The 23,368-nt window shown below is 48.3% G+C and overlaps 8 protein-coding genes across 8 annotated transcripts; 3 read left to right on the top strand and 5 right to left on the bottom strand.

The window, feature by feature from the left end:
- Nucleotides 1–443: 443 nt before the first annotated feature.
- On the bottom strand, nucleotides 444–1,424 carry ABOM_008657 (BTB/POZ domain-containing protein; the record flags this gene model as incomplete). The annotated part of the gene is made up of 2 exons (XM_022535786.1): nucleotides 444–766; nucleotides 833–1,424. 2 exons carry the CDS (start codon nucleotides 1,422–1,424, stop codon nucleotides 444–446), a joined length of 915 nt encoding a protein of 304 aa, XP_022386999.1.
- A 984-nt stretch (nucleotides 1,425–2,408) lies between these two features.
- On the top strand, nucleotides 2,409–3,646 carry ABOM_008656 (uncharacterized protein; the record flags this gene model as incomplete). Its single annotated transcript, XM_022535785.1, has 2 exons — nucleotides 2,409–2,462; nucleotides 2,513–3,646. 2 exons carry the CDS (start codon nucleotides 2,409–2,411, stop codon nucleotides 3,644–3,646), a joined length of 1,188 nt encoding a protein of 395 aa, XP_022386998.1.
- Nucleotides 3,647–3,876: 230 nt separating this feature from the next.
- ABOM_008655 (DUF4267 domain-containing protein) lies at nucleotides 3,877–4,272 on the bottom strand (the record flags this gene model as incomplete). Its single annotated transcript, XM_022535784.1, has 1 exon — nucleotides 3,877–4,272. The coding sequence occupies one exon, from the start codon at nucleotides 4,270–4,272 to the stop codon at nucleotides 3,877–3,879; it is 396 nt and encodes a 131-aa protein (XP_022387001.1).
- Nucleotides 4,273–6,120: 1,848 nt separating this feature from the next.
- Nucleotides 6,121–7,484, top strand: ABOM_008654 (zinc-dependent alcohol dehydrogenase family protein; the record flags this gene model as incomplete). Its single annotated transcript, XM_022535783.1, has 4 exons — nucleotides 6,121–6,180; nucleotides 6,252–7,137; nucleotides 7,231–7,326; nucleotides 7,396–7,484. 4 exons carry the CDS (start codon nucleotides 6,121–6,123, stop codon nucleotides 7,482–7,484), a joined length of 1,131 nt encoding a protein of 376 aa, XP_022387000.1.
- Nucleotides 7,485–7,996: 512 nt separating this feature from the next.
- On the bottom strand, nucleotides 7,997–9,879 carry ABOM_008653 (uncharacterized protein; the record flags this gene model as incomplete). Its single annotated transcript, XM_022535782.1, has 2 exons — nucleotides 7,997–9,317; nucleotides 9,452–9,879. 2 exons carry the CDS (start codon nucleotides 9,877–9,879, stop codon nucleotides 7,997–7,999), a joined length of 1,749 nt encoding a protein of 582 aa, XP_022386995.1.
- An 862-nt stretch (nucleotides 9,880–10,741) lies between these two features.
- Nucleotides 10,742–14,363, top strand: ABOM_008652 (uncharacterized protein; the record flags this gene model as incomplete). Its single annotated transcript, XM_022535781.1, has 4 exons — nucleotides 10,742–11,736; nucleotides 11,787–11,847; nucleotides 11,897–14,240; nucleotides 14,296–14,363. The coding sequence occupies 4 exons, from the start codon at nucleotides 10,742–10,744 to the stop codon at nucleotides 14,361–14,363; spliced, it is 3,468 nt and encodes a 1,155-aa protein (XP_022386994.1).
- A 2,243-nt stretch (nucleotides 14,364–16,606) lies between these two features.
- ABOM_008651 (uncharacterized protein) lies at nucleotides 16,607–17,467 on the bottom strand (the record flags this gene model as incomplete). The annotated part of the gene is made up of 3 exons (XM_022535780.1): nucleotides 16,607–16,926; nucleotides 17,012–17,245; nucleotides 17,308–17,467. Coding segments are annotated over 3 exons (714 nt in total), but the record flags the coding sequence as incomplete, so codon positions are not given.
- Nucleotides 17,468–20,382: 2,915 nt separating this feature from the next.
- On the bottom strand, nucleotides 20,383–21,464 carry ABOM_008650 (spherulation-specific family 4 protein; the record flags this gene model as incomplete). Its single annotated transcript, XM_022535779.1, has 3 exons — nucleotides 20,383–20,691; nucleotides 20,744–21,101; nucleotides 21,172–21,464. The coding sequence occupies 3 exons, from the start codon at nucleotides 21,462–21,464 to the stop codon at nucleotides 20,383–20,385; spliced, it is 960 nt and encodes a 319-aa protein (XP_022386996.1).
- Nucleotides 21,465–23,368: the final 1,904 nt, after the last annotated feature.

Here is a 23,368-nt window from a genome sequence, read left to right as displayed (position 1 = left end):
GAGCATATCCATACAGGAAGTGAGGTCCCTGGTGGCTGACGCAAGCCCTCCTCGATTACCCCATGGCCTGAAAGTTACCAGCAGCGATAGTGTGGAATGTAGGACCAAAATACCGATTCTCTGTGGAGGGTCCTAGATCTTAGGCTTAAGTATGACACAATGTAATAACTGTAGTCTCCCTGGCTTTATCCTTGGCATACTGGTAAACGTCAATCCTCCAACTATTCAACATGAGGCCTGGAAATTGCCGCTTTTCAACCCTCAAGCTAACGTGCAACTAGTCCCCTTTTCTCACGGCGCACCATAAAACTGAAATTGTACGTGGGTTCCCCATGAGCGATGCGGCAACTCCGGTCATATCGCCCTCTAGGGCGATCGTGATCCCAGTATTCCTTGTCATCCTTAACTGTTATCTTCATACAATCCAGACACAGTCCATCAAACTACTCAGTTGTCACTTTGATCGCCCTTTCCACACCATTTTTCCAATCGAAACAGCAATGCAGACAGCGATCACCGGAGATTCCTCTCAACATTCGTTCTTGGTCGAACCGTCTCAGTCGATTGAGATAGCATTCAACACTGGCCCGGGAAAATGACCGCTCCACCAGTGGCTGAACACCGATTCTGCCTAGCTCCTTGGGGTAATTGAAAACCGTTTCTTCCTTACTGCTACAAGAACCATGCTCAATCAACCAATCGATCTGCACAAATAACTCCCGGTCCAAGACGTTGCGCAGGCGTCTCCTGGCGGCATTCAACTGTTCTATAAATACACCAAGCCTGTTAGTATGTACATGCAGTGTATACGCGTCGTGGGATGACAGCTCACGGATTATTCTTGGCGGGAGATGCAACCGCACGTTGTCGATCGGGCTGATCTCGGTAATATGGCCGATCGCCACATACACGAGGCTCTTTGTCAGGGCCTGGAACCCGTCTGCGTAGTCGAACGCATAGCAAGGGAACATCAGCTTTCTGGCATTTTCATCATGGTGTATGTTGATGGCTGTTTCATTGCGGTACCATTTGACGAACCACTCAAGGAGCTGTTGTCGATCAAACTCATACTTATCACTGGCCAGTATGACATGCCATATATCAGCGACTGAGATATTGGTCACTTTCATGGCATTAAAAGTAGAGTGAAAGTGTCGAAACCATATTTCCATACTTCTCACAGTGTCGCCGTTCAATACAATCTCGTTGCTCTTCGACTCTGCCCATCCCCTTCCGAACATCGCCTGGAAGTAACTGCTTGAGGCGGCTAACGTATCCTTGTTGATATGCATTGACGCGGTTCGTGCTGGTACCTTCTCGCTATATTCGTCATCGTACTGGTTCGCTTGGACAGTGAAATCACTCTGCGAAATGATCTCGATGTCTTCGTGTGGAACTCGTATGTTTCCGGTCGTAGATGACATGGTTGGATAGCGTCTATGATCTCACAACCTATTACCAAGGCAGTATACTTGTCAGTCCCACGTTACTCACCTTGGTGATCCCAAATCTCACAACGTAGAATTATTGTGCTTTAGCGGAGACTTGGAATGGTATTGCTATCAGAGGTGAGGCTTTGCTGGAAATGTCCTAAAAGCCGTCTTTGCTCGACAGGCAAGGAGGCCTGGCTGGAACGAGAGTGTGATAAGCTGTAACCTCTCACTGTGTGGTATTAGTAGTAGAGAAGAAGATAGAGAGACAAGGAGAGAGAAAGTGAGAAAGAACAAAGGAAAAACAAAGACGGCTTCTATTAGAGGGGAAAGGGCGGTTGAGTAGGTTACGGCGAGTAGTGAATATCATTCAATCAACTGGCTTCTCACATTATTTTACCCACTCTGTGAGCCCCAGCGTCGCTTCATTCCCAGTACTGTCTACCAACAACTCTTAATGTTGGCCAGTAATACCCCCACGCATTCCTTAAGATCAATTCACTACCGATTATTTCCTGCCAGTACCTCGTGGAGTGTGTTCTGATGTACTGAGCTTAACCGACCTCCGAGCTCTTAGTAATTGCAGATGTCGAGCTTTCACCCAGTATGCAGCTCAATGATAATCTTAAGTTATTCTAGTTTTACGGCATTTGAAATCCACCACTCAGAGAACAGGGTTAAGAAAATAGGACTAAATTGTAACCAGGCATGAGTGAGCATAGAGAGTTTGAGGGACAAATTGATAACCCAGCAGCATGGTCTATCGCATCACTACTGCATCATTGACCCTGACTCATTACATAGTTTGGCTGCGTAATCATCCTTACCAGCTAGCTGAGCAGAGAAATCTTACTGATTGAGTGCTGCCTTGACTAAGACAATGATCATGCAATGATTCCCACGTATAAGCCTAAGGATCTGCCACCAACTGTAACCTAACATCCCCATTCCTATCTTCAACACGCTCCCTCAGTCAACATGCCCCACAATATGATCACAATAGCGTCCCCTCCGCAGGAAATGATTGATCAGGTATGATTAAAAGACGAGTAGACACTATTGAGACTAATATTGAAGTCTAGATCACCGACATTGCTAGCCATGGGGGTGGATCCAGCGGAGTACTCAAAGACCTCCGCCTAGTTGGCAGGCCATTTTGCTGCAGCGCGACGCGTCTTCTATTTCAGGCAGTTCGCCTATTCCAGAAACATGCAAGTGATCTGGACCTCGATAAACGCGATGATCTTCAGGCATTACTGGAGCTGGCCCAGTCTGGAGCCAGTCGATATATACGGGTTATGCGAGTTCATGGTGATATTTTCTCGAACTCCTCTGACCTAACCGAGGGAGTAGACGTGACAGGCACTATTGCGAAAGCTTTCCGGGACTATGAGCGGCCAAGACTGGAGAGGTTGGAGCTTTTTGAACCCAACAATTTGATGCTGCGCGAATTCTCCCATCCCGCAGTGGCACCTACCATCGCCGGTCTCCAGTACCTCACAATCTGGGGATGCCCAAGATGCCCCAGCAGTGCGGAGATGCGACGCATATTGCAGTCTGGTGAAAGTCTTCGATCGGTAGAGTGGCGAAACTGCCCATCATCCTTCGAGGGGGCGACTGGTATCGTTCACCCCAAAGCCCCGTTGGAACACTTCATACTCTATTGCTATAAGCCGTTAGTCATCTCGCTAGACGCCCTGTCATCCACGGTGCGCAATGCCAGGAACACACTGATCTGTCTGAGCATTTACCCCATGAGGTCTCAATCAGAAGGACATGCCCAGAAGCTAACGGGGGAGCTTACATCTTGCCCCTTGCTTCACCATGTGGATCTGGGCATATACTCTGAAGACCCCGTTATACAACAACATACTGAGAGGGTGAAGTCGACAATCCCTCCTGGAGAACTGTGTAGTGAAGAGCGTTACCCGGATTACTGGCCGCGCTTGTCCCTCGTTCGTTACTTGGACTGGGATTATCAGGAGGCTCGTGGATACTCTGGACCAGAAGCTGATATCTTACGGAACTTGATCAATCAAGGGCTCTCTCATGGAGTGAAGTCGGGGGCTTATCTGATTAGCAGATTGGTAGAAGAATTGGCGGGCTCTGCAATCGAGTCGATCAAAGACTCTGAAATTTACAAGTCTATTTCTTGGATTTCTTCGCCGGCGACCGCAATTATGACGATGCGTCTGCTAGGAATATCGATTAGTTAATTGCTCTACATGCACTGTTTTAAAGAGGCCTAGGAAGTAGATTGATGGTGAGATTATTGAGACTTCCTTGTACCTCTCTGACGCTAGCTGAAGTGGCAGATATCAAACAGCATAGGGGCTTATATGTATTAAGATCCAAGAGTATTGGCTATCACAGATAATATTACCCATGCAAGTCATATTTAATCTAGAATCAAGTGAGACTTCCTCCGTACCAATGCCTCCAGCATCTACCTCCTATCAAAAAGACCCAAAAATAGCGTCCCGATCACTGTTAAAATGGGCGCATACCCCCAATGGTTCCACTCCCCCTTCCCATGTGTCCAACAGACAAACCCATCGACATACGCAACCGCACTGGTCGCAATCATAATCCAACCGACAGACTTGGGATGACCGAAGAAAAGAGCGGAGAACAAAGCCACTCCCATGAAAACATCTCTCGCACCGTAGACCGCCATCAAGCTGTTCACCAGATCCCTCTCTGCAGGCGAAGTCGGTATCTTAAACTCGAAGAAGCTCAATGCATGGTCGGGACGCACGAATGCATTAATGCCGAATCCGATGGGAATGGCTGCGAAGGCACCGGCCACGAGGCGTATCACGGCGGAGTCAGAGGCCGGCATTTTTGTGCTGTTGGCTGTTGGCTGTTGTTGCTGGTCAGTTTGATTGGTTATCGATATCAAGACGGACATACGGAGAGTTTGATTCTTTATAATCAGGTGGATATGCTGGGTCTGGGCGTTGGAGAGTGCGATGATAATGGTATGGACGGTGATGCGCAAAGGAAGTTATATGATATATCTCACCTCTTGGCACTGGTCTCTGTTTACTAGGCAGACGTGTCGCTGCCTAGCCTGTTCAGTAGGTAGTCTCTTTGGCTGAGCTCTGATGGCCTTGGCACAAACACTGAGTTCACATCTAGGATTGTCGTTGTCCAGAAGGGTTGCTAATTGGGAGTGGTTATAGAGCTGCCCGAAATTACATTGTATCTCTTGTATAGAGTGCCATTTAGAACCCTACTTACCAAGCCACGCTAGACCGTATATTGCTGGCTCTGTATTTTAGGCTTGTTTTTATACATCAGCGGCTGTATATTAAACGGGCCGACATCGCTCAATTCTATATAACTATCTACAGAGATGGATGAAGCGCGTACCAGTGGATTATTTCGTACCATGCAAAGTTGAAGTCTAGGATGCAGGGCTAGTGCTGAGTTCATTTAACCTTTTCCTGGGCTGCGAACTTTTCCCTGACAAAGAGTACATCTACCTTCTCACCTTAAAGTTTCAATGCGTTCCCAACGTTTAGGGGTACAGAACTTCCCCAATGGTCCCTCGATTGGACTTCCAGCTCGATCAGTGCGATACTTACATTTTTTCGGGTAGTGGTATCCATGCTACCATTGAAGACAAACTGAATCCTTTAACTGCATCTTCTTGTATAGTTATGAGGGAAGAAAACGATGAAGCCCCACATCTATGCGGATTACCGTAGCTTGGATGGTTTGGCGCGGTATACCGCAACGGTGATCCCACCAGGCCATTATAATTCAGACCTGTATATGTATATCGAGGCTCTGGAGACAGTAGAGCATTTGAATGCAAGTGCTTTATCAGGGCTCCGAACATGATCCAACTACACTCGAAAGAGCACCCACGAATTTCGTTTAAGAGGTCATCACGTAGCTTGGGGAGTGTAGAGATTATAGTTGAGATTGCATCAGTTCTGTGGAGGTTCATTCTATCTAGGTAATTATTACAAAGGGCGATATAAGTAAATACCTCTTCAAGCTGCTCGCCGAATATAACCCCGGCAGGTGTCTCTTCGGCAGGTGTCTATTCAACAGGCGTCTCGCTATGATTATTCCAAGGTGCAAACGGATGGGTTGGGCATTGCAGAATTGTGGTCACCTCGCCATCTGGATCGACAATATGAGCTGGCTGGTCCATGGCGTCAATCTTGATTTTGGGGTGAGTTGGAATTATGTGGCACTTCGTGTAAGAATAAGTCAGGCTTTAGATGGTGATAATATCAGAATCGACCAGCAGCACCATGCAATGCTGTGGCACGTGATGAATGGTACAGCAGAGCGTAAGCGTAGCAAGCAGATTTCTTGGCCTCGCCAGTACCTATCAGTCACAATTCGGCCTTCGCCACGATGGAGCCAACTGCGGGTGCCTCGACGGGGAGCTCTCCGACGCGTACATCTCTAGCCCCGCCATGATGACGCTCCCGATTTGCTCGTCTTGAACCCAGAGAAGACTGTTGGGATCGAAGCTTGGCTCCTGCTGGTCTATATTGGCACTTTTAAACGTGTCTTCCCCTCTTTCCTGGGCTCTACCCCGCATCGCATCGGCCATATTTCTTCGAGATAGAGCATCCTTCAGCTCACGACACACTTTCAGTACTCGACCTGATACCGATGCAGGAAAAGAGTACGACCAAAGGTGCCACACTATACTCGTTTCAAAATGCCCGTTGATGTAGCCTCTCAAACTGCCGATGCCAGCATCGACAGCAGTCAACCTGGGGTGAGTTTCTCTTATCGGAGCATCTCCGAGATATTCCCATCGCGTCTACATCCTGATGAACGTGAACGTAGTTAACAAGCAGAAAGCCCGACAATGGACCAACAATGAGGGCCCTGGTTTATACAGGACCTAACAAGCTCGAAGTCCTGGATCGACCAATGCCAACCATACAATCCCCCACAGATGCAATTGTGAAGATGCTCCACAGCACAATCTGCGGTACCGACCTACACATCCTGAAAGGCGACGTGCCAGCAATTCCATACGATCGAATCCTGGGTCATGAAGGCGTAGGTACTGTTGTCTCCGTCGGATCTGCGATTGATGGACTTTCGATCGGCGACAATGTCGTAATTGCCGCAATCACAGCGTGCAAAGTTTGTGCATCTTGTCGAAAGGGATTGGAAGCTCATTGTGTAACTGGTGGCTGGAGACTGGGTAACAAGATTGACGGAACCCAAGCAGAATATGTGCGCATTCCACATGCAACGTCTTCCTTGTACAAGATTCCAAATGGCCTGGACCTTAGAGCCTGTGCCGCTATCTCGGATGCACTTCCGACGGGACTAGAATGCGGAACATTGAGCGCTCATGTGCAACCGGGCAGTACTGTTGCGATTATCGGGGCTGGTCCTGTGGGTTTGGCTGTTATGCTCACTGCTAGATTATACACGCCTTCTCGGGTCGTAATGATTGACTTGGACGATACCAGGCTGGAACATGCGAAGGGACTCGGTGCTGATCATGCCGTGAACCCAGGAAACCCGGATGCGATGGAAACCCTGAACACACTCACGGAAGGGGAGGGCTTTGACTGTGTGATTGAAGCTGTCGGGATCCCGAAGACGTTTGAAATGTGTCAGAAGTTAGTCGCACCAGGGGGTTCCATAGCTAATGTTGGTGTTCATGGGAACCCTGTTAATTTGGACATGCACAAACTATGGGATCGCAATATCAGTAAGTCTTTGTTTCCTGATGATAAGCAGTTGTTATGTTATCTAGGAGACTGCCCTCCGGATCCGGAGCATCAACTAACTGTACGCTCTGTAGGCATCAAGATGCAGTTGCTGAACGCCGTCAGTATCCCAACCCTCCTTCGACTGTATCAATCCGGCCATATAAAACCGGCTAATCTATTCACGCACAGTAAGTGGTATATCCAAGATTCTCCCGCATAATCAGGCTTTGCTCCCCTCTAACTAAACCTGGCTATAGATTATCCCTTTTCAGAGGTCCACAAGGCATATCACAGCTTCCAAATGGCGTCCCAAGAAGGTGCTTTGAAGGTTGCAATTGACTTTTAGTTCCACTTCAGACTTTGCCGATGATCGAGAGTGCGAGCCATGACCCGTTTGACTCAAGGACAGGTTATCTAAAAAATGAATTAACTTAGGACAGGTCCAAAGTACTTGGTCACAAACAACATCCAAGTTTGATCGTCCTCAGCTGTGATATAATTGTTCCTGTCTTCGCTATAATAAGAGTTTCCTATGCATCCAAGTGGCTTGCTACCAATGGGCGGTTGTAGGCTTCTTCGGACCCCCCAAAGAACCCATTTTTTTCAATTCATCCTGTTATTGCCATTCATAAACGTGCTTAATCAACAAAAAAGAACACCTTTTCCTACATATAGCCTTATTTATTACTCGCAGCATTGGACAAAATACCTCGTAAATAGCTGCAATTGCGAGATCATTTAGCACCCATTCCGTGATTGATACAGATAATGCTCGCAGGGAAGCACGGCTAAAAGTTGATGAAGGCCTCAGGTCCTTAGCAATTGTTGACCTAGTTTCATCCTGGATCATCCATTCCCCTAATGTTCCTTTTCTCCCGCTTCCGCTTCCACAATTCCATTCCTGATAATAGACCCAATCTCCACAAGAACGTTCATATATAGCGCTTCCACTGCTTGGTCATCATCCTCGAAAAGAGCTCCGAGCAGGCATTGACGGACCGCCTCCGTATATGTGAGCCCCATAGACACCTCTAATTCAGGTAGCATATTGTTGATAAGCCACTGCTGGAATTGGGCAGGGGTGTCGCTGACGTAGGGAGCGCTCTTTAAGTAATCTTCTTTAAGTTGTACCAGATTCTTCCAGAGGCCAATTTCAAGCAAAACTGTCCCAAGGCTGTATACGTCAAACTTTCTGCAAAAAGGTGGTCTGTCTACCACATCATTCTCGCTCTGCTCGATTGGAAGACCCTGGCACTGAGGGTGTCGATAGAGATTGAACACTCTTGAGAACCCAGGGATTTCAGTCTTACTATCGCCAACATTCGCTCTACTAAACTCAAACCCAATCAGGAAGGGGTTGTCCAACTGGACACGCATTATATCGCTGGCGAAGAATACAATATTATGGCTTCGGATGCTCTTATGATACCAGGAGCAAAGATGAACCATTAACACCGCCTTTGCAACTATCAATGAGAGGTTTGCGCGCTTAAAGGTGCCTGGCGCACGCTCCCACTCAACGAGCAGTCTGTCCAATGGCCAGATAGAATCCTCTGTTGGGAGCTTGTATAGGATTCCATACTCACTTGACTGTTGGCCAAAATGTCTGACGTAACCGAGACAATCAAGTGTTCTCATTTCCACGGGCTTGCCGTCTATGTGCAACAGCCTCGCAATGTCCTCAACACGGCACATAATCTCTGCTGCCTCTGCGATGGTGTGTTTTGGATCCACTGACTTCCATTCGACAATTACTCGTTGTTTCATCTGTCCCTGCTGCAACAATGCCGTGCTTCGGTTACTTGGCCAGGTCCTTTCAGTGTGGCACGATAAACTCCGCTTTGGCTTGAGTAAGTCTCTAGTGGATATTTGTGCCTGGCCAAACCGCCTATTTAGTAGCTCAGACATTCGTTGAAGTGCCGTCAGAACATCCTCTGGCCTCTCGTCGTCCAAGCAGCGAAGTTTCAATAGCGTTGTTCTTGCCGCAACAGAGGGACCCGCATCATTGCCTTGGTGAACTTCTCTAAGAATTGCACGAATTCCTGAGAGTAACGTATTGGTGTGCTCATTAAGCTTGTTGCTGAATAAATCCTGGCTCTTGGACAAAGACTTCATAATTCCTTGGGATAAATCATCCAGTCTATTTGTCTGATCACGGTCCATGAGCACGACTTTCTCCCTACTTACGTGTTAAATAGAAGGGGCAACAGATCATTGGAGAAAAACGGAAAGAAAGTATGAGATATTGACGACTTAAAAACATGTTCGTATGGTGCGGTGAAGTGGAGCATCCATGGATATATATCTACGTACCTTAAGCTCACTGTGAGGGAAAAGTTGATTTGGCTTCGAAATGTATGCAGCCTGAGCGCCAGCCTCTCAATTTCTTCTCTTTTCCACACGGCCTTTATCGCTTTTCTAAAGGCCTTGATCCCTCCGTCTGCCTGGCTGGCTTTGACATCGTTCAACACTTGAAGCATTTGACCCGCTACCTCTTGGCAACTTTTGCTGAGTTCTATGATATTCTCTTCCTCGATCGTTATGGATGTCCCAAGCTCCGGCTGGCGAAGCTTCTTCAGAATCATGTCTAGGCTAGACGTGACTACTTCTAAATCGAAATTTTGGCTCGTGGCTCCATTTGCCGATTTGTAAATTTCCAGGGCAGTCGATGTAACCTTGTATCCGAAGTCGATGAATTCGACCGCTGCAGAGACCACGGCTAATATACTAATGGGATCCATTGCGAGATAAGCTCATATGCTACCAACCCCCACTTCACGTAGTGACATAGAATAAAGGCGATGATCGAGAAGACAGCGCGAGGGAACGAGATCTTCCTACGCTATTAAGAGGCTTGGTTGACCGCGCCACCAGCTCGCTTTTTATCTTGGCGAAGCTCCAGTCCCCCAGAACATGAAGCAAAGTTAGTCACTACATGGCACTATCATAAAACTAATCATCTCTTCCCATTTAATGTCACCTTATGCTGGCCAAACTTCCAACACACAGAGCGATCGTTTTTATCCTAACTGACGTCAGCCAGAGAGTCAGCCAGGTCACCATCAGGTCTAGACCTTGGCTAATCGTGCCAGAGACAAAAATGCTCTGGATGCACCCAGATCTCGTATTTCTGGTCCAGCCTCCTTGCCGTCCAAACAAAAGATGGCCTTGGAGTTAAAGTATGTTCTGGTTCCAGATAAACGAGATTGCGATGGTGGATCTAAAGTGTGTAGCATCTGACACATTAACAAGTATATTTCGATAGTTCCAGCTATGCCCACAAATGCTATAATTTATTTGAGGAAGTAGTATTTTAGAACTCGAAACTCGCATCTTTCCTCGCATGCAAGCCAAAGCCAAAGCTGTCTCTCAGTGCTTCCTGTATCAGCCAATTACTGTACTGAGTGATCCTTTTGGCTCATTGAAGAACGACAGGGCTATTGACTAAGTGAAATCTTTTCAGACGCAGATGCCAACATTTAAATGGCCTCGTCATCGGAGTTTAATGAGCAATTTCAGCATCAACTTTCCCTCTCAGAGTCAACGAGCGATGCAAGAGTATCCAATAGGATTCAACAATCACCGCATGATCTTTGCTCTTTTATGAGTCTTTTCCTTCATGCCAATCATTGCCTGACGACCGACTTAATAGCATCGCAGGTCTTGCTTGATAGGTTCATCCCATGGCTCGGAAACGCGGTTGGATATGGGTCGAGCTTTTCAGTTGACATTGTGGAGACGGAGATCCTGCGACATGGTATCTACGTTGGAATACCCGCACCTCTCTTCGAAGGGCGGGACAAAGTCGCCTTGAAGACGCTTCTATTGTCAGGAGAGAGCTACAGCCCGGAAAATCAGGCCCGGTGGAAGGGGCTTGCTGTGGAATACCAGGTTCTCACCCACCCTTTTCTCGCTCTTCATTCCAACATTGTTTCTTTGCTGGGGATTTCTTGGCGAAGCACGGAATCCGAGCCAGGGGGTATCTCGCCTGTTCTGATCTTGGAGGCCGCGGACTGTGGGAGTCTCTCTACCCTCAGCGTCAACACGCTAGCAAGATTAGAACTACGAGACAGACTGCCGATCGTACTGCGAATCTGGAATGACGTAGGGGAGGGGATATCCGCTTTGCATCAGTGTGGCATCATCCACGGCGATCTGAAGCCAGACAACGTTCTCATCTTTGCCAACCCAGAGGAGAGCGGGTATAGAGCGAAATTGGCGGACTTCGGCTCCGCGATCACGTTGCCGGACTTCAGGTCAAGAATCCGTTCATCGGGGGGCACTCCGGACTGGCAAGCCCCCGAGTGCGTCCGCCCCCTCGGACGGTCCGGTTTGATCCGCACGGAGATCTACTCGTTTGGATTGATCCTCTTCAACACGCTACTCCCGGGTGTTCTCCCTCACAGTGAGCCTTTGACTAGACAGATCACTGCCAGTGCACTGGTTTCCACATATTTCCAGCTCGAGATTCTCACCACAATCATCCATGATTGCCTAGATCCAAATCCTGACAGAAGACCGGGAAGTATTGCATTCGTGCTAGAACGCCTCCAGGGCTTGAGATACGACCTTCATACACACCCTTTCTTGCAAACACAGTGAGCTCCCTATTGGCCATTAAAGCATTTGCGGATCTAATTACCCTTAGACTGCCAACGGCTCCGGTGACAAACCTCCAACTCATTTCGAGCGGTGAAGATGTGCCTTCGGTATGACCACTTTGGGTTTCAACTTGGCAAAAGCTGATCGCTCGTGAAGATAGTCAATTACCTAGCCACTTTTAATTTATTTCCAAAGGTTGTGACCCACAATGTTCTCGACAGTCTCAAACAGATAGCAAATTGCCAAACGTTTAATTGGGGGAGACGAAGTGCGGCTGCGTTTCAGCTTTCTTTTGCACTGATTTGTGGCTTGGACAATCGGAACCACAACCATGATATACTTGCGTCAGAGATGCTGCACCTCGCAGCAGAGCATAATTATCCTGGAACGCGAGTGATTCTCGGGCAACTATCGGAAGCGCTTGGTTCGACACTGCGGATTTCTGACGAAAAAGAGCAGCAGTGGCTGTTGGATGCAACGCTCCAAGGCAGTGCTGTCGCACGAAGGCGACTGCTGAAGCTTGATCACCAGCGTCATTACGATGTAGTACACGGATCATGCCACGTAGCGCAGCCATCGATCTACACTCGTTTAGAGAATACCGGGAGTGATCAGCCCGGATCTGAGTATCTGTTGCATCGTCTTGCAATAGCCGGCAGGCCAGGTTGTATTAAAGACATCGTCAATTCTCATTGTTTAAATATCAACGAAAAGGGCCTTTTAGGAGAAACACCGCTCCTATTGGCCTGTCGTAACGGCCATCTATCGACAGTTCAAGCACTTCTGGATCTTGGCGCAGATGCGAAGCTGTCGGACGATTACGGAACTACACCATTACATTGGCTTTCCCGATTCCATGAATCAGAAGTGGATATTGTGGTGAAAGCTCTTATACAACATGGGGCAGATATCGAAGCAAGATCAAAAGGGACAAGAGCCTTTAAGAAAGACGGTGATCATTTTGACTTTTGTGGTTGCTACGGAGGCACTCCACTTCTTTGGGCTGTTGTTGACTATGATCTATTCTTAGCAAAGATCCTCATGGACGCCGGGGCTGACCCGTGGGACGATGCTGGAAATGACCTTCCCGTATCAAACGAATGGTCTAACTCTATTCATTGGTCACCAGTGCTCTTCGCTGTAAGGGGACGAATGCATGAAATCTTACAATTGTTTCTAGAGCGAATGCCCGACCCAAGTAGGATAAACACACACGAACGTGTGATGGGTTCGGACGAATACGCTCAAATAGTTTCTCTGCTTGGATTCTCAGTTATTCATAGTGGCTTTGGACTGTTCGAAACAATGATATTCCACGGGGCAGATTACCGGATGTCATGGGAGGCAACTATCCGGCTGTTGCTTGACCATGGTGCCAATCCGCGAGCTGTCACGCATCAGGGACACACACTACTGGAGCTTGCTGCCCAAAACGGAGAACCGTTTATGTTTAACACTCTCTCGCAGCTCTTGGCTGAACAGTATCCAGTGGGTCGACCCGAGATTTGCCATTCTTTATTTTATGCTGTCTGTCGGGAGAATGAGGCTGTCTTCGATGCACTCCTCTCGGAGAACTTCACAGATATGCCATGGGGTTCTGAAGGGGACAGGCTATTGTTACAATGCGCTCGTCGATCAGACAACCCCCATTTCGTGGACCAGCTGCTCAACAGTGGCGTCGAGGTCGCCCAGCCTCAATCCAATACCATCTTTGAGGTGGCGCTTACTCAAGGCAACTTTCAAGTCGCGCGAACTCTATACAATCGTGGCTTTTTCAACCCGCTATGCTTGGAGCGCTACAACTTCGCTGGTGAATGTGCTGAAGTGGGCCAGATGACAGTGCTTGGAAAGATTATACTCAATGCGGCGAGATCTAGTGGCTCTATCTCTGCCGTGGAATTCCTATTGAATCTAATAGAGGATGAGCATGATGAGGCAACCGAGCCTCACCCTGCTTTCTGGGCAGGAAATGATGCGCATGGCTACACGTCAGTGTTGCATCTGGCTGCCATGTTGCATCCTCTTCGTGACGATCTGACAAGAGGATCCGAAGTTCTCGATGCCGTTTTGAACAAGTTCCACCGAGGACACCATTTGAATAGCAAAGGCTTCTTTAACGGCTTCACTCCACTCCACGTTGCCGTATACAGTGGGAACATTAATGCAATTCGGGTTTTACTGGAAGAAGATGGCATTGACCGCCAAGCTCTTGACGATAGTGGCCGCACACCGATGGACCTCGCTCTCTATCGATTGACAGAGCCTGACGATCCGGATATTATATCTACCCTTCAGAATCAAGCATCGCCCTCCGATAACGTGGAATTTGCCGACCGCCTTCTGCGTCAGAATTGCATCGAAACACTTGTTGTTCTGATAAGAGAGGGCCTTCCGTCCAGGAGGTATGACGGGGCAGTTCTCAAAGATGACGAAACAGCAGTTGCCTGTGTAGTTCCAAACTACGATGGAGGGAAAATCATACAATTGAATCTGCCGCAAGGTGAGTAGCTTGATTTTGCATCACGTTCGACACACCTGCTGACCAAACTAGGTAGGGATTCTGAAAAAGCGAGGAATGATCCGCTCTTGGGGCCCTTTATTGCTATGGAACCTGGTAGCGTGAAGTTTCTCTATGCTGACACCAGTGTATGGAGTGCTTTACTTTCTCGATTCCGTTCTTCTAGTCAAGCCTAGTATTGCAAGAGAGAATGGTGTCTTGAACCCACAAGAGGTTAGAACTTAGAGGTTAATATTCCAACAGTACTATCTGCGGCAGGTCCTATTGGCTTTGCCTTCCTCAGTATTTATTGTCTGTTGGGTATCCCCTAGGCGTGCCTAGATTACACCTCTTACTACCCCTCCCCTAACTCTCTTCATCCACTAGTTCTAGATCTTTAAGATTATCTCGAGAGACTCTATCTCTCCAGCTGCCTCTTCTAGGAAGCAGCTGATCTTTGTTGTTGTAAGGCAAGCTATTACGGCCTTGGTAACTCTCCAATTCTTAAAGGGGCCATATTCCGGGGCTATTTCGCCCTGCCTAGGCAATAGAACTCCGCTATCTTGGCTAGGGCCCTGTACAGAGTCTGCCGCTAGTAGCACCGTTGTATGACAGAGCTATTTGCGACAGCTATCACGTTGCTCTGGCATATCCTCGTTTTCGAAGAACTTTAATAACAAGAGATACATAGATGAATCTATGAAGCAGGGCGATTATGCGGTGTTCAACACCCATGGTTAGAACTGATCTAGAATCAGTCCTGTTGCCATGATCGCGACCTCTCTTTAACGTCTCTTATACCTAATGTGCCAGTAGCCCACCGCCAAAAGAAAAGTTGGAAATAGCCCTCTACTATCCCTGGCAACCAGCCACGATAGAGCTTTCAAGCTAGTCAGGGATTGGCAAAACTCAGCTAACTCCATTACAATAGTAGCATCGGTTGCCAAGGCCTCTGTTCCATATCTGGAGTCTTTCAGCCTTGCCTATTACATTTAGTGTTCAAGTTCGAGTATGTCCTTTTTGTTCACTCCGATTACACATCCAATGGTAAAGAGATGAGGTGTTGAGTATTGCAGATATGAAATTGTTAGCAGTCACCCCACTTGCCGTACATCTACTATGGGCTCGATACAATGCTTTGACCAGATCTAGTGGTTTTAGTAAATCTCAAGTAACCTGAAAACAACTAGATGCATCACATGTTACTTAGAGTGGTACGGGGCGGATTCAAAATCTAGACCGTGCTCTTCATTTTCGAATTCCAAAGTCAAAGACCAACCCGCCCAGAGAACCGATTCTACCCGAACCCGCACGGGTTTTCCGGGCTGGGCCAGGGTTTGACCTTGGGACCCGGAAACCCGGAGCGGGCCCTAGATCCAGAACCCGCCCTGGAAATCGCCGGGCTCGGGGCGGGCTCGGGTCAGGGTTAGCGGATTCCACGTGCCACTCTCCTGATCTTTGATGCGGGCTAGTGCCTCGACGCCGCACCCATCGAGGGGAGCGGTGCCTAGAATACAGAGGAATTCGAAGCAGAAGAAACCATACATACCTATTGAGAAAGAACTCAATCATCGGACCTTGAGCTCTCATCCTGAAGCCACAACCACATCCTGAGTGCCGTATGTATGAAGATCCAAGAAGTTCCGGCATTTATAATGGGATCGGAAATCCGCTTTCTTTCTGAGCAGGGCTGAAAAGTAGGAAGGGAAAAGAGCTCGTTATCATCTGAACGAGTCAAGTACAAGAAGACACGCATCCAGTAGGATATACCTTTGGATCAAGTTCGATTAAGATCGGTGTAACATCCGAGTGACTGTAGCAAATAATTAAACCTCTTCGCCTTGTGTTTGCCTTTATTTCAAGACTTACACATAATGTTGACTCAGACCACCTCGATACAGCTATCTAGAGTATCGAATTTTTCAATCAACGTCTTTTTCAAGGGCTAAAATCCGTAGAATATCTTGTGCAGGTGCATTCGGGAGAGGTCGGATTCAAGTTCGCTTCGGTAGAGACATGACGAGAAGAACGGTGGCTGATCATATGCTTCGTAAATAGTACAAGGAGGGTTATCGGTACTCCCTGCTCCATGCGACTCTCCTCAGAAGAGCTTCTTACAAAGCGGATAATTCAATCCGCCCTCCAAAATTAAGAGAGTATATCCTGCCTCCGCACTGTGTCCAGAAGGCTCCATAGTTAATACCACCTGCATTTAGTCACGACGTCGTGCAGAGTTTGTCTTTTCGGCATCAGTTTAATCTATTTCCTGATCACTTTTTGTTTCATCTACCTGGACCAGCCATACCAATCAGCTGGAGGGGTCTATACGCAGTCACGTCCATAACATGAAGTAGCTAGCGATACGTTGGCTAGTTCGTGCTGAGCAGTAGCTCAGGATGCGCCTCCTCGTCATATTGCTGCCCGATGCCCCTCAGCACCGCCGGTCTGGCCTCAATCCGCTCGATCCATTTCTTCAATTGCGGGAATTTGTCCATCTCATCCTCGGTAATTGTGCTTTTCTTCCACCCCCGCACCCAGGGGTACGCATTGATATCGGCAATACTATACGTGCCTCGACCTGCCCCCACCAAGTACTCCCGGGTTTCGCCCCCGGCCAGGCTGCCGGACAGGTGCAGTTCCAGCACGTTGTAAATTCGAAGGGTTTCGGTCTTGAATCGTTGAACAGCATCTGTTTTCAAACCGTTGTTTTAGCTCTCCGCGCATGTATTGCATTTGGGCGATTGCCCCTATAGAAACACAAGATCGAGGCTTACAAGGAACCTGCACTGGAGCGAATCGTCCGAAGTGATTCAATCCCGCTTGCTGTGGCTGGCCTGACGCATTCCAGAAGATTAACCACTGGAAGAGCTGGGATTGGTCGGCGGCCGTCGAAAAGTGGAAATGGTGATCGGGGTCAAACTTTTCCACCAGGTAAAGGAGTTCCGCAGACGACTCCATGACTGAAAACGGCTCGCCGCTGGAATGGTCGATGATTATGGGGATCTTCCCTGCAGCCAATCGATGAGAGAGAGGCTGCGTTTCTGTCTAGGTTTCAAAAAGAAGTACTGACCATTGGGATTGAGCTTGAGAAACCATGGCTGCTTCTGCTCATCGGTGTCGAGATCGATCAAGGATGTGGTCCACTCCAATCCATACACCTCTCTGAGTTCTTCGAGCAGAATCTGCACCTTCTTCCCATTCGGAGTCGAGCAGGTAATCAAATGTAAGCCCTATTATGCTGGTGGTGAGTATTGTATACAACAAGCTAGATATGCTAAAAAGAATGGCTACTACCTTCGTATCTTTGACTCTTGATGGCGTCGTTTCTGTGAACAATTCCGCCATTGTATTGGCTACGCAATGCCTGCAGGTAAGTGAAGAGTCAGTCAGAGATTTTGGAATTCGAAGCCTCTGTTTCAAAGGTAGATATTTATGCGTAATCTCACCAGGCATTCTTACCCAACGGATACCCGGAATAATTCGTCATAGTAAGCGCGTCTAACGTCTTTCCATCCTGGTCCCGGAACATGTAACTGGCTGGTTGGTTGGATTCCAGCAGCCATGATTGTGGAGAGCAAATCGCTCTACAATTATTTTATCATTCAGTAGCTATGTGTTTGCCCAGGCTTCTATATTCTGATCAATTACTTAATCTATCAAACCTGGTCCACCTACACCTTAACCTTCCATCTCCACTGCCAATCCAGAAGAGCCCATCGGGACAACGTAATGCTCACCAGCCCGGTCAACAAAACCGCCGAATAGAACCCAACGAGGACCTGCGGCGTAGTCGACTGGAGCAATTTCCCTCCAACAGGAACAGTAAGCAAGACACCGAACGCGGCGACACAATAAATCGTGCCGTAGAACCGTCCGTATTCTTCCGTCTTGCATAGCTGGCCTGCACACACCGGCGCCAGCGAGAGCCACCCGCCCGACCCGAACCCGAAGATAGCCACCACCGCGTACAGCGTGGCGTCGTCGCGCGATCCGAACGGTAACCACACCGCCGCCATCACGATGAGGGTCATGATGACCAGGGTTAGGAGGACGTTGAATCGGCCGATGAGGTCGGCAGCGATGCCGGGGAGGACTCTCCCAAGGAAGCTCATGGCGTTCAGCACGGTGAGCGAGTAGAATTGCACGTCCAGCGAGAGTCCCGCGTAGCGACGTACGTGGGGAGGAGGGCCGCGCAGCCGAAGATAATGAACTCGAAGGAGAAGACGCCGACCGCCAGGAAACATAAACGGGGCGATTTGACGCCCGTATGTCGATCGTCGTTCGGCTTTGGGTACTACCCGGCAGCCGTCCTTTGACAAGTGCGAAGCCCAGCGTGTAGCACCCCAGTGCTATGAATGCGATCACCCGGATTGCCCAGGCCCAGCCGTACTTGGCGAACAGGGTTCGTAGGAGTAGTGGGATAATGGCACCACCCGCTGATGATCCGCCCATGCAGATGCCGGATGCAAGCGCACGTCGTCGATAGAACCAGTGGCTCAGAACGGCGATCGATACGGTGGTGATAACTGCTGCAGATACGCCTCCAAGGACCCCCAGACATAGCATGAAATGCCAGTACTCGGAGCACTGTGCGAGGAGAATATAGGACGTGAAACTGCCGAGCGATCCGCAGATTAACAGGATCCTTGGTCCGTAGCGATCGAATAGCGGGCCGACTTGGACACCAAGAAATAGGGTCAGGAAGACCAGCACGGCGGTGATCCAACCGACATCACTGACGCTATAGTTGGAAAGCTGGTGAGTGCTGATGTAGTCCTGGACAGATCCAACTACAGGGTGTCAATTCCCAATTCTGATTAAACGGATAAATCAGGGTTGCCCTACCAGCTGTTTGAAAACCAAATGAGGGAAACATCATCAAAAATGAACCCAGAAGACATGTCCATGCCTCCCGTCCGCCATCTGGGAAGGCCGAAACAGCTCGGCTTTCATCAACATTATCCGCTAAAGGCTCACTCGCAGCAGACCTCACGTCAAGGTCACTCTCAAGTTCAACGTTTTCATGTTGAGGGAACCGACGCATTGTGTGGCTTTGAGCGACTCAGATGTAGTCCATTGATGTTGCCAGATCTCGATCTTTAAAATGACTGTTCGGCTGTTTGCGGCGCTTGTCATCAACAGGGCGCGACACTAGAGCTCGGGATGGGTCTGATGGATCCACGGAACTTATCGAGTTTATCATTATTGGACTATTTTGTATGGGTCCATCCAGTATCTGCGAAGAATGGTAGCAATGTGTAGCAGTACTACTGCGGAGGTTTATTGTCTCGTTCTAATAATTCAAGTCTACAGTCATGTGATGTCCTTTGCCCTGACTTTATGTATAATATTGTGAAGTTCAAACTGTATTGCCCGTTGACCATTGTCAGCATACTTAAAAAATCAGCTTCTCTTTGTCGACATGATTTCAGGAACGAAGGGTCTGTCAGACCTAAAATTTAACTGTTGGCTTCGGCCCTCGGCGGGTGGGTGATACAGAGCTGCTTTGTTAAAGGCCTGAAATAAGATTATACGGTGCCAACCAGCCAGCGTTTTTGTTTCGGCCCTTCTCTTCACCTCGCTTCTCGTTGGTTATCAATGCAATTTTGACAGCTAGAAGACTAAAAATGAAGCAAGAAGAGAAGGAAAGGCCACACAATGACGTGATCCAGTAGACTTACTTGATACGATTCATCTCCAGGGCCCTTCCTATGCCGGTATTTCTTCAGAAGAGCGATAGCGCTTCTTGGCGCGTCAGGGACGAACTTACCTTATCCCCGATCCCCTTCAATTATTGGTGCGCCCATCGAAGCCAGTCTTGATCTCGGTCAATATACGCCCATGTGACCTTCTACATATACGAACTTGTGCTACCTTGGCGTCTCAAACCATCTACTTACGCCAATATCGTCCTAGGGAACCTCTGTCCTTCTGACACGTAACTACGGCTACCTCCCTACATTGGCGCGCCTAGAAAACAAATTAAGACGTAGACGTAGAACAGAAGAAGAAAATCAGATCTATTGCTCTACAATAGACATAGTTTTTCCATACAGAAGGCAAGTCGCCCACATGGTGTCCCGCACGGTCACATACCCGTCAACAGACAAGATGAACTCCAAGCCCGGTCAAGGAATGTCCACATTCAACTAGAACCAATAACGCGTGCCGCCTCTTCCAAGGCCTGGGGGTATTCAAGATAACTAGCTGAGTTGCTGAGATAAATGTGGCCAGTAATGTCCCGAAGTTGCCCGACCAGACCCGCCAGATCGGTTCCCGTGGGTACAGAGGTGACCATGGACGAGAGACGAGCCTTGTCGATGTTTTTGACGCGGTCGAATTCATCTCCTGCAAGCGCCTCTTGGAACCTGCTGTGTGGAGACTCGAAAATGACCGTCGAGTCGGGGATTTCGAGGTAGGCGTTGTCGGGGATTGTTCCGGGGTTCATGACCACCTGAAAGTTTGGTTAGTTTGCGGCTGCAGGTGAAGCCGGCAGGGGTACTCACATTGTTGTGTGGGCCGAAGCCCTTGTTCTCCTTGACTTGAGTGGTGAGTTGCTTGTAGAATGTCACTTTCTTGTCATCAGGCTCAGCGGCTGCTTCGTCGAAGAAGATGCCGTGGACTGCGAAAGAGGCATCACCGCTCACAGTCGGCCAGTTGGCATAGGTGGTGATATCGCGCTGAACAGCGGATAGGGGTCGGCCTCCGTAGCATGTCGCAACGTAGCCGATGACGGCCACGTTGGAGTGTGCCGTCAGCTTGGGGATTGCCTTGCGCCAGTTGGCATCCGGTAGTGTATCCCCGCCAGGACCGCTGCTGGGGTTAATGATGACAGTAAACTTCACATTGGGGTTGTTAGCGGCGCTTTTAGGGTGTGGTTAGTATATTTGCTCTGGTTCACCATAGTGTGTGGAGCGAGTCGTGAAAAACATACAGTTGCTCTACAGGTGTCCAGGCCCCCTCTGCTGGGTAGACATAGTAAGGAATGATAATTTCGGTACCTCCAGCGAGATTATCTCCCGGCTGCAGGGGTGCGGTGGCTGTCGCCGAAGCTGAGGGTGCCATTAGTGAAAGGCTAGGCTCGCTGGTCTGAGAGTTGGTATCATCATTGGTCGCATCATCTTGCTCTTCCGAGTCATACTGGCGAATGGGGATGATTGCTGTCTGTGCAACCTGGAACAACAGAAGTAGACAGCTCAGAACACGAAGTATATTCACGGAGAGCATGATGCTAGACTGGATACCAGAGTCAGGAGAGCAAAGTAGAGGGAATGGATGGGGGGTGCACGGTAGGACTGGAGGAATGTCTGCAAAGAATGAATGAAAGAACGCATGAAGGGCTTATAAATACTAGGAACCACACAGCTTTCCAGAAGCTAGTAAATTCAGATCGGAAGAATGTAATGATTCACTTGCTGTCTATATATTCAATAAGATGGCTTACATTCCGCAGCCTCTGCCTGGTGCCGAAAGAGGATATAGTATGCTATGGTCTCCACATACCAGGCCCCTGTTCTAGAACGCCTAAACAAAGCCAATCCAAGATAGAACTGGGGTAGATTGAAATTCTATTTTTTACCCCTCTGACATATATGCACGTGGCGGGTAGGCAAGCCAACCAGGTTACTCGGCATCGGCTCTCACGGTGGTGAATGTAAAATGTTAACTCCAAATCTAAGCCTGGCTCAGGAAATATGGAATATATTGAAAATATCACAGTTGATCAAGATCTCTACGGAATTATAATCCGATAATTCAATGGCATAAAGAGATTTACCGATTGGGTGGTGCTTGCAGCGGGTTAGATTCTACTCCATAGATCACAGTTGAATGTCATCCACCATTATGGAGACAAAAAGAAGTTGAAAATGCTATTAACAGCGCCTCCTTGTGTGTTTCATTTTTCATTACCCTTTGGATGATCACAATTAGGCAGTAACAAAGAGTCCACGAGCCCTCAGAAAATTGTCCTTGACCAGTCATATTACACTGAATGACATTCTGGAGTTCTCTTAGTCCAAATCGAATCTTCTGTAATTGAACGGTTAAAAGCAAACGGAGGGTCAACTAGTTGCATACATTCGAAAAGTAGAATCCCAAGAGCCGAGGCTGATGCTAGCATGAAACATGATGTGTTCGAGAAATACCGTCACTAGAGCACAGTGATATGTTTCTAGGGCTTCTTTCTTTGTTGGGGAAATTACCTGTCAATGTCAGGTGCTTTTCCGGGCCCTTATTGGTACCATTCAAGCGCCACGGATGCTGCCCCTCTTCCGCTTCAACGCCCTGTCTGAGCCCCCTCATTCACTTGTATCGTGTAAACGTGGATATCTTGGGGGTCATGGCAAATTTGCAAGTTGTCGGTGTGTATACGTACCAATTGTTCGAGCGCTGCAATGCCCCAGGATTATATGCTTCCCAAATCTAGCACTCGCTCCTTCTCAGAGGATCATTGTGGCTCAACAGAAATGGCCCGTGATGGTAAAAGCTATTCTAGAAAGGTATATAACTGCGTATCTTTGGTGACTAGATCTTTTAGGAACCCAGTGTCATCATTCTTTGTTAATCGTTGCCCGCTGTTGGTTACCTAGTCTTATGTTTGGTCGACCTGTGTAGATAAGCTCCATACCGGCAATGTAGATCGAGCGGTCCGCGATCTTACAGCGCCGGGATGTAGATCTCATTCGGGGAATTTAGTACGACAGTCCTCCTGTGTGTACAGGTGTAGATTCGATTCCTCGGGGCTACGATGTCTTGTTAAGCGCTCCGAGAAGTGCTAGGAGCATAGCCGCTAAGTTTACCCCACGTTCAATCTGCTCATCATGCTGTAGCAATGTGCCTTGTCGCTTCATTGACATTGTGTCCGTCATTTGCTCCCGACTACCATCTTATAAACCATATACAGATAGTACATTGATAAAAAGTTGGAAGGCTTCCGCTGCGAAGATTACCCATGCAAAGATATTTAGTTTAACGCATCAAGACTACTTAAGATAAGTAGCGTAGCCTGCGCAGATTGAATAAGGCAACATCGAGGTCAAGGCGAACCAAATGGGTTTAACTCGTGGATTCCCTTGTAGGTCTTGTGCCCAGATTGCGACAATACCATAGATCGTTCCCTTTCCTCCGTC

Source organism: Aspergillus bombycis (genome assembly GCF_001792695.1).
Source record: "Aspergillus bombycis strain NRRL26010 chromosome Unknown contig00073, whole genome shotgun sequence".
Classification (NCBI taxonomy): Eukaryota; Fungi; Ascomycota; class Eurotiomycetes; order Eurotiales; family Aspergillaceae; genus Aspergillus; species Aspergillus bombycis.
The sequence above is the reverse complement of the archived record's forward strand: the minus strand, read 5'-3'. Positions and strand labels throughout refer to the sequence as shown.